The sequence below is a fragment of the Colletotrichum karsti genome (genome assembly GCF_011947395.1).
Source record: "Colletotrichum karsti strain CkLH20 chromosome Unknown Scaffold9, whole genome shotgun sequence".
Classification (NCBI taxonomy): Eukaryota; Fungi; Ascomycota; class Sordariomycetes; order Glomerellales; family Glomerellaceae; genus Colletotrichum; species Colletotrichum karsti.
In genome coordinates this window covers 35875-50976 of record NW_024065909.1, presented here as the reverse complement: position 1 = coordinate 50976, position 15102 = coordinate 35875, and the positions used below count along the sequence as shown (strand labels likewise).

Genomic DNA, 15102 nt, shown 5'->3' with positions numbered 1-15102 from the left:
TTCCCCGGGAACCATGCAACAATAGCTTAGCGCAGGATGCTTTATTGGACACATTAATAGGAACAAGATGCATGCCATATTGACCAAACCTTTGGATCTCCTCGGAACACACGCACTCGAAGGGTCTCACTGGTTAAGCAAGATGTCGTCACCTCCTGTGGGGGACTCTCGTTTTACCAAAGGGGAGAAAATTGGAGTCCCCGAGTTCGTTCCTGCCTATGGACGCTCGGTTTCGTTCATCACGTCTTCGACGTATCCTCCACGACTGCCGCCGAAGCGGCGACCGGCCGCCCGGTTCTGTCAACAGGGGCTTCGGTCGCCTCCCGAACCCCCTGCGTGAAGACTTTTATCACTCCTATCTTAAATACAAACTGAAGCAGTCGTTCGTTCGTTCTGTTTGGTTCTGTTCCAGACCTGCTGCTGCTGCCTGCCCCCCGTCTTGCCGCCGCACCATTCCTTCTTTCTCAAGGCTCCGGACAGAATGTCTGCTCAGCAGGAACCGGCAATCAAGGCCTCGCCCTCGGGGTCCATCACATCTTCGGATCATGCAGGTGTGGACTCCAAGTCGGTGGCCGACAAGGATGGCGTCTCCTCAGTCCCTCCCACCGCGCCTGCGTTGGCAACGCAGCAGACGCAGCGCATGGAGGCTGCGCTCGGCGACGCTATTCTCCGTTTCTTCAGGATTCGCAAAGGGCCGAAGCCCAACGAGTATGATCTCGACGCTGTGAGTTTGTCCGTCGAAGGGGAGTCTTGTTGTCTCATCATGGCTGATGAACTTTCAGATCGCGACGCAGCCTAGCATCTGGGATTCTGAGAACATCGAAGAGTACAAGGAACTCTACATTCACCCGCAATGGGAAAACAAAGAGGCTTTTGACCCTTCGTTCCGTTGGACATGGAGGGAAGAGAAGCAGGTGCGACGAAAGATTGATTGGAAGATCATGGTAAGTTCATTCGTCTTGTGTGTTTTGCTATGTGACGATGAGACTCGAAGCTTACTCGGTCAGGTTTGGTGCTGCACCATGTTTGCTGCCTTGAACATTGACAGAAACAATATCAACAACGCTGTTTCAGACAACATGCTTGACGATCTTGGTATTACCAAGGGCGATTACGTGAGTACAACTCAACATGTTCCTTCTTTGATAATGTTCTCAGCTGACGTCGTGCAGAACATCGGTCAAACCATCTCGCGAGTTGGCTTCCTCGTTGCCGAACTCCCGTCTCAGCTCATTTCCAAACGGTTGGTCAATCTCGGGTCATGATATCACAACAGTATTCTAACTGACGCAGTATCGGCCCGGATCTGTGGATTCCCATCCAGATCTGCCTGTTCAGCACGGTCTCGGCGTTGCAGTTCTTCTTGAAAGGAAGAGCCTCCTTCCTGGCGACAAGATATCTGATGTGAATACTGCCGTCCTTGAAAAGTTGAGATGCGACAACTGACTGAGGTAAACCTCAAAGTGCTACATTCCAGGGTGGATTCATTCCTGACACGATCTTGTACCTGAGCTACTGGTACACTGGCACATCTGTGAGCCGCCGTCACTCGACCACGAACCTTGGGCTCCTTCTGACGTAACTTCACAGCTTCCGATTCGACTGGCCTGGTTCTGGATGTCTTCGCAAATAGGTAAGCGTTTGCTGTCATCAACCCAGGATGGTCTTGTCGTCTAACTTGCCCATTCAGTTGACATCGGTGTCGGATTTGCCGCTGTTGGTCTCTTATCCATGCGAGGTATTCTTGGTTATGAGGGCTGGCGCTGGATGTTCTTGATTGAGTAAGACGCCCTTTTCAGAACTTCCTCAAAGTTTCCCAAGCTCACCTTTCTTCGCAGGGGATGCTTCACCTTCACAGTCGGACTCTTTTCGTTCTTCCTTATGCCGCAATGCCCAGCCAAGACGAAGAGCTGGTGGAACCCGAAAGGCTACTTCAAGGAGAAGGAGGTCAAAATCATCGTCAACTCTGGTAACGCTTCACCTCCGGCGAACCCCGAGACACGCACTCGCTGACCACAGATCACACAGTCATCCGAGATGATCCTCAGAAGGGTGGAATGTACAACCGACAAGGCCTCTCCATCAGGCAGATCTGGGAGTGTTCCAAGGATTACGACATGTGGCCCTTGTACGCGCTCGGCCTGCTCTTCGGTCTGCCGAAATACCCGGTCAACCAGTACCTGACCCTGTCTTTCCGCGAGCTCGGATTCGACGTCATCCAGACCAACCTGCTCTCGATCCCCTACATCGTGGGATCCAGCATCACGATGTTGCTGATCACCGCGTTCAGTGAGCTGGTCAACAACCGCAGCTTCGTGGCGATGGCGGAGGACGCCTGGCTTTTGCCCTGCTTCGTGGCTCTCATCGCGTTGCCGAATCCGATCGGTGCTTGGGCGTATTTTGCGATTTCGACGGTGTTGCTGTCCTTCCCTTAGTAAGTATCGCGTCGACCAGTGGCCAAGCGATCACTAACTTGATGAAGCACCCATCCTATTCAAGTCGCCTGGACAAGCAGAAATGCCGGATCTGTGCAGAACCGAACAGTTTCCGCATCGTAAGCACCATCGAACCCCGCGATGCATGAATCCCCTTCTAATATCCATGCAGTCTGTACAACATGTGGGTGCAAGTATCTGGCATGATCGGAGCGAACAGTGAGTCACTCACCTCCTTCATGGTGCAGCGTGAATACTGACCTCGAGAAGTCTATCAACCAAGCGATTCCCCGCGGTACTTCAAAGCAAACAAGGGGCTCTTGGTCATTTGCATCTGGATGTGTGTAAGTTGCGCTCCATTTACCCCAGGCGTTCAGAACGTCGAGCTGACATCGGTCTCAGTTCATCCAATATCCCTTCACGTTCTTCTACTACCGATGGCGAAACAACCAAAAGGCCAAGAAATGGGACGCGATGACTCCGGAGGAGCAGCACAACTACAGAACGAACACGACCGATCAGGGAAACAAGAGGTGAGTTCTGCTCTGCGTGACGCGAATGTGAACATTTTCTGATGCTGACCTCGCAGACTCGACTTTCGCTTTGCCACTTGAGATCATCTCCAACCCGCTGTTATCTCAATCATCTTGCGAAGGAGGGAAACTTGCATGTGGTCGCGTGCTTGGGTCAAAGGGCCCAGTCGAAGTGGACTTGTGTCATGCCCATACAGGATGTGGCCACCTTGTGCCCTCTTTTCCACGTATTTATTGTAGACTTTAAGACTATTCAAGTGCAGAAAATGCAAAGAACACTTCCAAGTCGGTGTCCCGGCATGTTGGTACCTTGAATACATGCTGGAAGCCGACACGCTCTTGCCATCCCACCGGGGGCTCGTTTCATCGTAGACGCCAAGGAACTTTTGCCTTACGTCGGTGACCCTGATCCTGGTTCTGGTCAGACTGCTGAGAGCTCTTGTCGAATGGCGACTCATGCGAACTGGTGAGAACAAGGCTAAAGCTCTTTGACCGCCAGAATGAAGCGTGTAATAATTGATATCGAGGTGGAAGCTTCAACTTTGAATTCTTCAAATTCTTGCGGCCCAGATACTTGAGACTTCATACTGGTTGTAGAAACTCAAGATACGTGGATTTCCGGCGGTGACAGGGGCATTAGCACAGCAGAACTACGGTACACGCGAACTTAACAAAGCTGCCAGTAACGGAACTGTTCTAGAAGCTTTCCACCCCGGATCTCCGCCTGGCCCCTCGTCGCACGACATCCTCGTCACATCGACGGGCGACACACGCATCCATGCCCGACAGAAAACGTGGGCTAACCGAAAGTTGGAGAATTGTTTATTCTGAGCAATATTCTTTTTTCGCTGTCGTCCCATTTTGACACGTCTCATGTTGCGGGTGCGACTGCCAAAAGGTAAGCTTGTTTTGGGACCGAGTTTCACAGGGGTGAGGGTGGTATTCTGCGAAGCTCGTATTCTCAACCTCCTGGCGAATGCTACGCCTGAAGACAAGGGCGACACTGCCGAGCTCCTTTCGAAGAGTACTGCATGCTCGCACCCGGATTATAGCAGACTCGTGAACTTATAGAATAACATTCAACAGACGGGATATAAAAGGTTGCTGAACGTTGAGCGTTCCCTCAAGTCATTCTCGCCCGCATGCTCATTTCCAGTCACGCAACGACAGTTTTTCTATTGCACGGCACTTATCTTCTCTAAATCTGCTGCGCGGATACTTTAATCATATCTACAATGAAGTTCTCCGCAATGGTGCTCACCGTCTACGCGGCCGCCGTCGTCGCTCAGAATGGGTATGTTATCTCGACCTCAAATCCATGATTGTTGGCTATGTGTACTACGAACTGGACTCGTGTTTCTCAGTTACTGACGGAGTTGTGTTCTCTTAGCTGCGGTTTTCCTGACGGACCGGACTGTCAATCTCTCGGAAAAGGTGCGAATGGGCTTGAGCAGTTTGCCGACCCTGATGGGTGCTGCTTGCTTCCTCTTCGATGTGGCAATGGAGATGGCGGCGAGAGATGCGAGCGCGTTAGCGGTGCCGCCGCTGGGAAGAAAAATAACAACAACGGAGGCGGTGCCACTTCAGGCAAGAGGAACAGGCAGAACAACAAGAGAAGGGGATCTTGATAATTATGCTTCACAAGGAAGTAGGCTAGTAGCCCATACAGAGATACTTCCATCGGCAACATTGCCTTCAGTATACCGGGCCTACCTACTCGAATCAACTACCAAACAGAGCACATTCGCGCAGCAAATGCAGTATCATTGCATCCATGGAATCAACTTGGCATATGTCTTTGCTGATCACTGCTGCTAGTTCAAAAATCAAAAATATGGAGATGCAGCATTGACATTTCATGCGGATCTTGAACAGCACAACATATTACGTGATGTTTTGAATTACTGCTCTAGCCGCTTGACCATCTCGAAGCTCTATCTTTGCCGACCCCATATTCCTCTTGAGGAGATTACTCCATGTCGGGTACGTCCACCAAACCGGTCTGAAGAGGCCCCGTGTGACTAATTCGATGGGCTGTTAGGCGGGGGCGGGGGCGGCGGAGGGATAGGCTTAGGTTTGGGAAGTCCGTTAGCCATCTTGAGTGTCGCAGCTCGTTTGATTCGTTTCTGCGAAGGTGTCGAAAGGACGCGTACAAGAGGCGTTTCCTTGCGTGCGTAGTGTATTGCTTTGCTCTGGATGCTGTGAGTGATGACAGGGACGTGGAAAATCAACAGAGGGCAGAGATATGTATGTTTTTGTAGTTGTCCAAGTGGTCTAGTAAGAAGAATTTTTGGATAGTCTTAAGAACTATTCACTTGCATTCATTTAATCCAATAACACGGGCACGAGAGGAAGATAGGAACAGGTAAATTCAATGATTCAGCTACAAATGCTCATAATCACTGAAAATTCACCGCCTCACTGCTGTCAGTTTTCATACAGCATAGGACTTTAATTGACCCCTTGGAATCAATGCCTTGCTAGAAAGACTTATTTTACTCCATCATCATCAAGACTGCGTTATCAACAAGTCATGCATGAGTATGTGTAGGCCAAATGAAATTCGCATTGAACTTAAATCCATGCATGGGTGATGAGCGTGAAAGTGGAACTGCGATGCGGAGTTCACTCGGCTTCTCAATCATTGAATTTTACATAGAAATACGGCTAATGATTCATTCTCTGCATCGGGAACACATCGCCATCTATTTTCCCTGCACCAGCTTGATGTCGTACTCTAGCTCCAGTGATGCCTTAGGGTCACCTTTCCTGTCGGTGAATTTCACAGTGAGACCGTCCTTGACCGCGAAGACGGAGTCATCGTCGAGATACTTGGAGTTCTCGTCAAAGATCTGTGTGGTGACTGACTTGAATCCTTCTGATTGAACCTGAATTGTTTAGCAATAGAGCGGCAAGACGAAGGAACCGAAGTGTGGCTCTTACAATGAGGTGAATGTGGGCTGGTCGGTAGTGGTGTCTGTGAAGAAGATCTAGAAGCTTTCCTGCCGGGCCATCACTGGGTACCTTCATCCGGTGTTAGTTGAAGACTCATTCACTTTCACGTAAGAGTACTTCGGGAACTCACCGGGTAAGGTGTAGGTCGCAGGCAGTAAAAGCCGTAGCGGCCTTCAGCATCAGTCTTGAATACTCCACGCAGGTTGTGCTCGGGCTGATCAGCATCCTGCTGCTCGTACAAGCCTTCAACAAATCAGTCAAACGCTCTCATACTGGCGGTTCGTGGGTCTCTCACCGTTTGTAGATGCTTGCCAAACATCGACGGAAGCATTCACCAGAGGCTTTCCAGTGTTGGAGTCTGTTACTTGTCCATGCATCCATGCAACTTCACCATCCTCGGGACGCTTCAGGATGATACTGCTGCCGTTGCTTCGCACTGGGGTGTCGGCACGCCAGAACGGGCCGAGGATGGCCGTAGCCGTGCCAGGAGCACCGTTCCTCGTAGCCACGCGGTTGGTAATGTCATCAACCAGCCTGTTCACCAGGTCAACTTCACTCTACTTCTCACTCAACGGTGAATGAAGGCTTACGATTCCAGTCCGATCACATCGCAGAGGAGCTGACCTTCGTTGCGTCGGTCGTTGCTCATCTGTCCAGCCCAGTTGATCATGTTCACACCCATCATCCACTCGTCAGTAGTGAGATCAACCTCACGCGCGAAGTCGTGAATGTGCTGGATGAACGAGGTAAGGACCTCACGCAGTCGGGGGTTGGTCTCTTTGCCCATGGCCGCGATGACATGTTTGGTGAAGTCTTGGCCGAGACCTTGGTACTGGCCATCTCCGTTCTGCAATGAGCCCATGATTGATACTGTTCTGTGTTGTCGACCAGGTCGCTTGAAAAGGCGGTTGAATGATGAGAAGTCGTCGTCTTCGTCGTCGAGGATGGTCTGTCGTCCGTGTTCCTTAAGATGAACTAGTCTGTTGCGCCACGTCTCGCCCTTTCTTTGTTCTTGTCCCGCAGTTGGACGGAGGATACTTATCCCAATCATCGCGCGTGTATTACTCGCCCGTCTGCTTTGTAATTGCACGTGCGCAAGCGGGTACTGCCGGCCGTAGAGTTTCCACTTTGCCGGATGCGCCCCGGTTCCGGGGTGAATGCTCCATTTCGGGTACGGGGAAGAGGACCCGACGCAAGGGGGGTTTCTGCCGAGATCTGCCACACCGTGACAACCCACGGCCCTCGAACTGGGGCACCCCGCACTCTGGATGGTCTTGTGGAGTGTCGCGCGCGGCAGACGGGCTGCTAGTCGGCTGTGGACTGTGACTTCATCCTTCGGTGGTGTTGTGGTGAGTTGGCAAGTCGATGAAGCGGCTATCTTCGCAGAGCGGGAAATGCACCAGCAGTGCAATTGCCGCCGTTCAAAGAATGAGACCTGTCACTTCTATAGCGATCGTGTGATTGGTTACGTTTCAACGGCGGCATTGTCAGTCGGATTTCAAATCGATGAGAAATTGAAGATTCTCAAACTTGGCGTTTTCATGTGAGAAGGTTGTGAGACAACGCGAAAATGTTAATCTATGTTTGTCTACGTGGTTGTTCAACCTTTGGTAACGCCATTCGTACAACCTTCTACTATCAGGTGGTCATCCTCCGGCCCGAAGTCCCAGCTTGCTTCATCCGTACCGTTGGGCCTGCTGCCTCTCTTGAAACCAATGTCGATACCCTCGATTTCCACCACTGGCCGAACAGCTTCTACTTCTGTGTTGTATCCCTTGGCAAACCACTTCTCCCGGATACCCTCCGAGTTGAACAGCACGGGAGCATAGCGCCTCATCGCCTGCAGCGCTGTCCCGGAGATCTGATCCACGCTGTGACTATGTCTCAGAGCCTTGAAGTCTTCGCCCGCTAATCTCAATAGATCACGTTTGATGTCCTCCGGGTACTGTCCAACTTTGATGAGAAGCAGGTCATACTGCAAGAGAGACACTTTCCCGTGCCACGAGCCACCTTGCGTAGCCCTGTGGTAGAGTCCGGTCAACGCCGCGATCGCGCCCATGCAACCGGTACCATAATCCGATATGGGGAAGGGAGGAACAACGGGCTCGTCCAGACCCATGAATCGGCCCTGCTCCCACGCCACGCCACTGACCTGTGATCGTGTTAGCATGCTGTCTTTGTGCAGAGCTGTGTCGACTTACACAATCCGCGATCTGTTGCCATCCAGGACGCGAAGCCCATTCGCCTTGGTATCCAAAGCAGTTCTCATTGACGTACACGATACCCTTCCCGCGGTCCTGTGCTAGCTTGGTGAGAGCAGTCGGGCCATAACCAAGCTTTTCTAGGGCCCCGGGTCGGTATCCGTCAAGAACAACATCGGCTTCTGCTAACAAGGCCTCGAACCGACTTCTGCCTTCCGGTGTCTTGAGGTCGAGGTCTGCGGCATGCTTGCCCATGTTGCCGTCGACCTGGAAGAAAGGTACGTCGCTGAGGTTGGGACTTGTGATCTTGAGCACATCCGCTCCGTACTCAGCCAGAATGCGTCCGATAACCGGACCAGCGATAATACGGCACAACTCGAGGACTTTCACCCCCGACAGAATGCGCTTGTCAGGCTTATTGGGGAGAGGACTTGGTGCAGTTGTGTTCTCAAGATTATCGACACTCCAAGGAGGAAGTTTGTTGTTCACCATCCCCTGGTAAGACAGTCAATATGAGACGAGAAAGGTTAGTATCGTGGAAAGGAACTCACATGAGGGGTCCTGATGAAGTCTTCATGCTTGAGCACTGGCACGCCGGCCTGGCGCTTTTCAGCGTTCATCTTCTCCAGCTCGTCGACGGTGAAGTTCTTGACGTGAGACTCAATCGCATTGACAATCGCCTTGTGGTCCTTGAGATCTGGTCTGAATGGGTCGAGCCCAATCATGCGAAGCGTTGTTGATGCTTCAAGAGATCCATGGATATGGTAGTACTCTCCAGGCCTCTTTGTCTCATACAGGTTGGCTGACATGCGCCGATAAGGATCCGACTGGGCATGAAGCAAGTCCGTATCTAAACGATGTCAGCCCAGTTATCGTGTTGAGATCTACAACACAACTAAGACTCACCCTTCAGAAACTTCTTTGCCTCTCGATCCAACTTCCCAAATCCCCCAACAGTTGCCAGATAAGCCTGTATTAGGAATGCGGTACTCTTTTCCAGGCTCACGGTGACTCTCCGCTGGCCGTCTCCGTACTTCGTAGCCGCGAGGGCACCAGCCACACCGCCTTCGATCGCCTTCAAAGCTGAAGCCAGCTCGGTCTCCTTGAAAGGAATCGGAAAGTACGGCGAGTTTCGCGAAGAAGTGAATGATACATTTTTTGATATTCTCTCTGCTTCAGAAGGAACCTCAACGCTGCTGAGAACGAAATCCAAAATGCGCCTCGTCTCAGCGACGGCTGAATATGCTGGTTCGGCCATGGGGGAATTCGACAGCGACAGGGCAGAGTGCTTAGCGTGAAAGAATCTCACTTGTAACCAACTAGACAACGTCGCCGGGGGCTTGTTCATGTAGTATCCACGCCGCTCATCTCTTACCATTCTCGTGACCCTCACGCCTTCAGCTCCGTCAACGCCTTTCGGAAAGGAGCATCATTTTTTCCACATCTCAGCTGAAAGTTCGCCTTTTCCTGGCGGCCAATTATTCGATTCGTCGTGCCTTCTTCCCTCATCCGATTCGCGAATTCGTCGTCACAGCGGCGAGGAACGAAACGTCGGACCCGCATCGGGTATCGGGTTATCGTCGCAGCAGTCCAATAATAGCACTAAATGTGCGTCGGAACGCGCTCTGGAGACCCGGCTTCCGATATCGTCGGAATTCGGGGTCTCTGAACGCTACTGCGGGTCTAGCAGGTGCGCTCGGACTGGACACTGAGCGGCCGTTTCTCGGGTTTGGAAGGGTCATCGGATGAGGACTGCGGACAGCTGATGTCATGTCGGATAAGGGACTCGGCTTGGTTGGATACTGCCTATCCGTCTTTGCCATTCCCACTTGAGGCGGTGGGTGTCCCAAGAGACAGATATCGACTTGTAACCTCAATGTTTTGGTCGATGTGGTATTCACCGCCAAGTCCCATGTGTCACATCTCAACTTGATCGTCTTTGGCTTCGTTGCCGCTAAGCCGAGAGTGCGGAGAGTGCCCATCATGGAGCGACTGAGAAGCCAAGACTTGGTTGAGGTTGAGCTCTGGAAGTGGACTTGATGACAGAGAGGAACCGGAAACTGGATTACACAAGACTCTCTCTTGAAGAGTGTTTTTCAAATAGCAAATGGCAACTGGTCACCTCATACTTTTAGTCCAGCTTGTGATACCCTACACCATCTTTCTTGTATGGTGACCTGCGGATGCTGCACCTAGTTGTGCGCCGTGTCAAGCGTCCAGCCATGTCACTCAACAACTCGATTCTTCAACCAAGGACACAACCAATACTATGTTTGCAGATGTCAAACCGTGGTACCTTATTGGCCATCTCTTTCCACACCCACTCAAGTCGTCCATGGATCGCTTCTTGTTAGTATTGCTGTCCGGCAGGGCCGCGAAATCTGGGGAAATTTGATGAGCTGGGACACCCCTGGAAAAGCGTTCCCCCGCAGAGCTGAAGCTGCTGTGCCGCAGGAACTTGCCCCGGATTTTGCGCTGCAGCAGCCCGATTTGAACCTATTCATAGCGATATTCTTTGCTGGCGGCCACGCATTTCGTTTCTACCGCGGCTGTAGCCAACCCACGCGCGATTTTATGTTTCACAGACTTTTGACTTCGATTCCGGGAGGCAGCTGAAGAGAACAGCAGATAAGCAGGCTGCAGAAAGAGAGATGCCGACGAAAAGAGTCCGCCAGAGTGAGCGGCGCAGATGCGTCAAGGCTTGCGGCAATTGCAAGAGGCGCAAGGAGCGGTGCGACGGTCAGCAACCCTGCAGGCGCTGCGTGATTCGCAGAGTCGAGAGCGATTGCTCTTTCGCCGGGCCTCCGACCACTTTTCCACCGGAAAGCTCTTCGTCGGCTAGGAGTCCTCCTCAACAAGGCGTGGCGGCTCTCGATGGGAGCCCGGCCGGTCGAGATGTCTTTCATTCTTACGGCTCGGCCGGTTCTTACCACGAGTCCGGCGTCTCTCCGGCTCATCACAAGCGCACCTCGTCGCAGGTCTCTCATTTTTCGCCAAACACCGTGGTCCCGCAGCTTTCTCGACTCATTGGCGATGGCCGCGGCCGGTTCATGTTCATCGGCGACGCCGCCAACTTAGCGTTTGTCAAGGTCATCCGGCGTCTCGTGCGCGATCGTGTCGGCTCTTGTCCGTTCACCGACGACCCTTTCCGGCATCTCATGGTCGAGGCAACCCCGGAAGGACGTCCGAGATGGATCATCACCAACCCGGCAGACATCCCCACAAAGCCAAGCGTGGAGCAGGCGAGGTATCTGCTTCGATGGTATCTGCGAGCCACCAACTGCATCCTCGAAGTCTTTGACGAGGCGGAAATCCTCGACGACCTGGACAAGTGGCTTCGCGGAGAGCCGACCAGCCAGGATGAGGAAGCCATGAACTGTCTCTTCTTTCTCATCTTCGGCATCGGAGCACAGCGATGTCCGGACGATCGAGATGCAGATGCCGAGAAGTACTTCAACTATGGCCGCTTCCTGGCCGTTTCTTACGCCATGGAGAACCCCACGAACAACACTGTCCGCAGCTACGTTCTCATCACCGTCTATCTCCTCGGGGCATCTAGACGCAACTCGGCGTTCATGCACCTCGGCGTCGCTGCCCGCGCAGCATACGCCCTCGGCATTCATCGAAGAGACAATCCGGCTCTCTTCTCGGCGCAGGAACAAGACACCCGCGAACGCCTCTGGAAGGCGCTTCGTGTCCTCGACCTGTTTCTTGGGGCGTCCCTGGGTCGACCTCTCGCAACAACGGAGTCTCGAGACTTTTCGGCGACCGACAACCACTCGGCATCGCTCGAATTGTGTGCAATCTTTGAGTCAATCCTCACAGAGGTCTACGCCAAGCGCATGGTGACTACGGATATACTCGAACGCATCAGTGAGCAACACCGTCGTTGGGCTGCGAGGTTCAGCGACGGTCTCGCTGCCGATGGAGTCAAGTCAGGCATGTACGTCGACGCAGAAGACGGGGAAACGTACCCTAACATTGCCCTTTATCACATGAAAGAGGCCTACTACTGGAGCATCATGCTTCTCTCACGACCGTTCCTCATCGACTTCGTTTCGAGGAATATTGCTCGGTCAGAATCAATGTCTATGTGGAGCGATGCCCCGCCGCCATCGTCCCCATCAGATCAACTACTAGTCCACGCCTGCGTCGACTCGGCAATAAGAACCATCGATCTCTTGTCTGGCCTCATAACTGATAAGAACGTTTCCAAGAGGCACCCTTTTGTCATCAATTCCGTCTTCGTCTCAGCTTTGGTTCTCGGCCTCGCAGTCTTTGGCGATATGGACAGCACGTTTCCCCTAGACAAAGGTCTAGCGGATGCCCAAGCACTTCTGCGGCGATTCAGCAAGCATGACCGAGTCGCAAACAGGGAGCTTTCGATCGTTGAGCATTTGCAAGGTGCTTGTGTTTTATATATCGAGAGAAGGGCTCGGAGAAAGATGGAGTGTCAAGGGATGTTGATCGGAGAGCTCTTTGGAAGCGTTCACGACGGAGCTCAACCGCCACTGGATGCCGCTAGGCTGAGCTCTGCTAGCTTCCACCGGGATTCCAGACATTTTGGGGGGCATCGTCCGCAAAGCACCTCAGATGCGGAAGACATCAGCAGCATGGGCCAGAGTGTTTCTCTGACGACAGCCAGCACTGATGCCCAGCAAGTGGATGGAAGTGAGCACGCTCGTGGCTCAAATGTCACACAGGCCCTGACGCCTTCAACCGATATCCTAATGCCGATGTCGCCGAGGACTCTCCTGTTCGACTCTTACGGTCACGACATGCCGTTCTTTCCAACCATGGATGCTAGCATGGCGCATTTGGGGTACGGGGACGAGATGTTGATGGCAGACACGAGTGCTTTGCTAGAGCCGCACTGCTGATGAGTCTGGTTAAGATGATCGAGTTATGGTGTCTTGTACTATTTGAAGTCAGAGTTGAGCGGTGGCGCGTCTTAATGATACCATATGTAATGAGCTAAGATCAATTTCCTCTCACTGTTCGGAAGGCATGGTCTAAACACATGTAACTGTAAGATCATATGAGACTTGTTTTCCATTGTGATCATATTCAATTACAGATACTACTCAATATGTACTTGCAAAGTTCGAAGGTCAAAAGATGATGGTTCCTAAATCAGTTCTCCCACGGATCGCCTCAAGGCTGTGGTGACAAGGTCAGGTTTGTTCAGGAATGGAGAATGCCCCGTACTCATTCTCTCAACCACAGCATCCACCCCAGCAGCATCAATCATACCTTGCTGAGCCGCGCTGTGGATCGCGTTGTCTTGTTCGCAAAGGATATAGGTCACAGGAATATCCCTCCAAGCGGCATAGGTCAACTTGCTGTAGAAAGTCCGATAGCTGTGAGACTTCAACTGGAGGATTGCCTCCCTCGCAGCGTCCTCGTCAAAGTCATTGTAGAATATCTCTCGTGGTCGGTCGGGACTGACGAGCATGTCGTTATCTGACAGGATGAACCACGGAAGCGGTTTACCCTGGAGCACGTCCAGGAGCGACGTCCCTTTTGAGTCATGTTTAGTCCCTGAGCTTCTTTGATATGCGCGCCCCGATCAAACTGTGAAGTCTAACCTTCTGAGAGCAGAAAAGCAGAGCAGAAAACTAGGCGGATAACACCGCCAGGCTTGCCCAGCTCCTGTCGGGTCGCCTTGTCAAGTCCGCGGCAAGCTTCGCAGCCAACTACGCCGCCGTAGCTGTGCATGAACAAGACCACATCTTCACCGCGATCCGCGGCCTCCTCGATACTCTGCCGGATGGCCGTGACGTCCGGGTCAAAGTCTGATAAGGGCGGCTCTGCGCCGTACGACGGGAGCTGCACGCACGCGGTGCTGTAGCCGAGAGCTTCGAGCTGGGAGGTCACCGGCTGAAACTTAGTCGCGCAGTGCCACGCGCCGGGGACGAAGATGAAGGTTGGTTTGTTGGTCGCCATGTCTGCCATATCTGTTCAACAGAAAAAAGCCAGTCTGAAGTCTGCTCGTCGTCGCCGCCATGACTCGACACAAGAGTGGTGGGTCCAGCTTTTTTAAACTCCTCCTTTCCACAATGGTTGAGACCCCCTAAACGTAGCATTTTGAAGATCCGACAATGTTAGATCTGGGGAAGATAGGTACCCGATACCCCGGGATTTCGTCCTCGGACCGGAAATCTGGTCGACGCTGTGTGACTTGACCGGAAGACACTAGGATGAGACTGGCATTAGTGGCATCCGGGGGTGACGCTTGACAAGCGCGAACCACATGGCAAGCTGACGGCAAGATTCACAGCCGATGTTTTAAGGTTTCGGAGAGTAATTGTCGAAGAAGAAATAGTTCCAAACGAATCCCACATATTCCTCCCTGCCGAAATTGCAAGTTCACTCCCGGTGTCAATGCATGTGCGTAGAAACCGTCACCCGAAGCTGCTTCGGCTAGAGCATTGGTGGATTTACAACATCCCCAATCCCGAAGCCGAAGCGCATAACCCGTGACCCGACAGACTGCGAAACGCACCTGAAAAGGTTGTCGACCACAGAGAGAAACTTCCATCCGAAGATCATCGATCGGGTTAACTTGAGTGTGCCCACGGGGTCCGGGGGCCCATCGGCAACTAGCACGGGGCATGAGCCGGTGGCAGCCGTCGGGGGGTCGTTTCTGTGGGTGTGGTCATCAAATTCTCATCGACGGCGTCATAGGTCTCAGCCGAATAGCCGCCGCTTGACTGTGGTAAGGGATGAATTGTGCCGTAACCTTTTCCGGTGGATGGCCTGTCGTGTACTTTTAGTCGCGTCTACCTTCGTAGCATAAGTATATCATCATATGAGAGATATCTACTCAGGTTGTTAGAAGGACATCTCGTCAGACCAGGTTCATTTGTTTCAATAAGACGGCAGAAAGTTGATACCACGTGCACATCTGATTGAATTTGCGTCCGAACTCTATTTCACCCAGAACAGACGTCACTCCTCACCCTCACTCTCAAGAGA

The 15102-nt window shown here is 52.4% G+C and overlaps 5 protein-coding genes across 5 annotated transcripts; 2 read left to right on the top strand and 3 right to left on the bottom strand.

Annotated features, from left to right (window-relative positions):
- Positions 1-481: 481 nt before the first annotated feature.
- CkaCkLH20_03563 (allantoate permease) lies at positions 482-2972 on the top strand (the record flags this gene model as incomplete). Its single annotated transcript, XM_038886282.1, has 14 exons — positions 482-724; positions 783-944; positions 1008-1115; positions 1173-1243; positions 1294-1404; positions 1465-1534; positions 1591-1633; positions 1691-1781; positions 1839-1969; positions 2029-2434; positions 2483-2554; positions 2608-2654; positions 2706-2779; positions 2838-2972. 14 exons carry the CDS (start codon positions 482-484, stop codon positions 2970-2972), a joined length of 1764 nt encoding a protein of 587 aa, XP_038748124.1.
- Positions 2973-5673: 2701 nt separating this feature from the next.
- On the bottom strand, positions 5674-6785 carry CkaCkLH20_03562 (dioxygenase; the record flags this gene model as incomplete). Its single annotated transcript, XM_038886281.1, has 5 exons — positions 5674-5856; positions 5912-5992; positions 6054-6166; positions 6219-6457; positions 6514-6785. 5 exons carry the CDS (start codon positions 6783-6785, stop codon positions 5674-5676), a joined length of 888 nt encoding a protein of 295 aa, XP_038748123.1.
- Positions 6786-7523: 738 nt separating this feature from the next.
- CkaCkLH20_03561 (caib baif family enzyme) lies at positions 7524-9382 on the bottom strand (the record flags this gene model as incomplete). Its single annotated transcript, XM_038886280.1, has 4 exons — positions 7524-8075; positions 8125-8619; positions 8676-8974; positions 9031-9382. 4 exons carry the CDS (start codon positions 9380-9382, stop codon positions 7524-7526), a joined length of 1698 nt encoding a protein of 565 aa, XP_038748122.1.
- A 1393-nt stretch (positions 9383-10775) lies between these two features.
- CkaCkLH20_03560 (uncharacterized protein) lies at positions 10776-13004 on the top strand (the record flags this gene model as incomplete). The annotated part of the gene is made up of 1 exon (XM_038886279.1): positions 10776-13004. The coding sequence occupies one exon, from the start codon at positions 10776-10778 to the stop codon at positions 13002-13004; it is 2229 nt and encodes a 742-aa protein (XP_038748121.1).
- Positions 13005-13252: 248 nt separating this feature from the next.
- CkaCkLH20_03559 (uncharacterized protein) lies at positions 13253-14070 on the bottom strand (the record flags this gene model as incomplete). Its single annotated transcript, XM_038886278.1, has 3 exons — positions 13253-13284; positions 13378-13644; positions 13713-14070. The coding sequence occupies 3 exons, from the start codon at positions 14068-14070 to the stop codon at positions 13253-13255; spliced, it is 657 nt and encodes a 218-aa protein (XP_038748120.1).
- Between the last annotated feature and the right edge of the window lie 1032 nt (positions 14071-15102).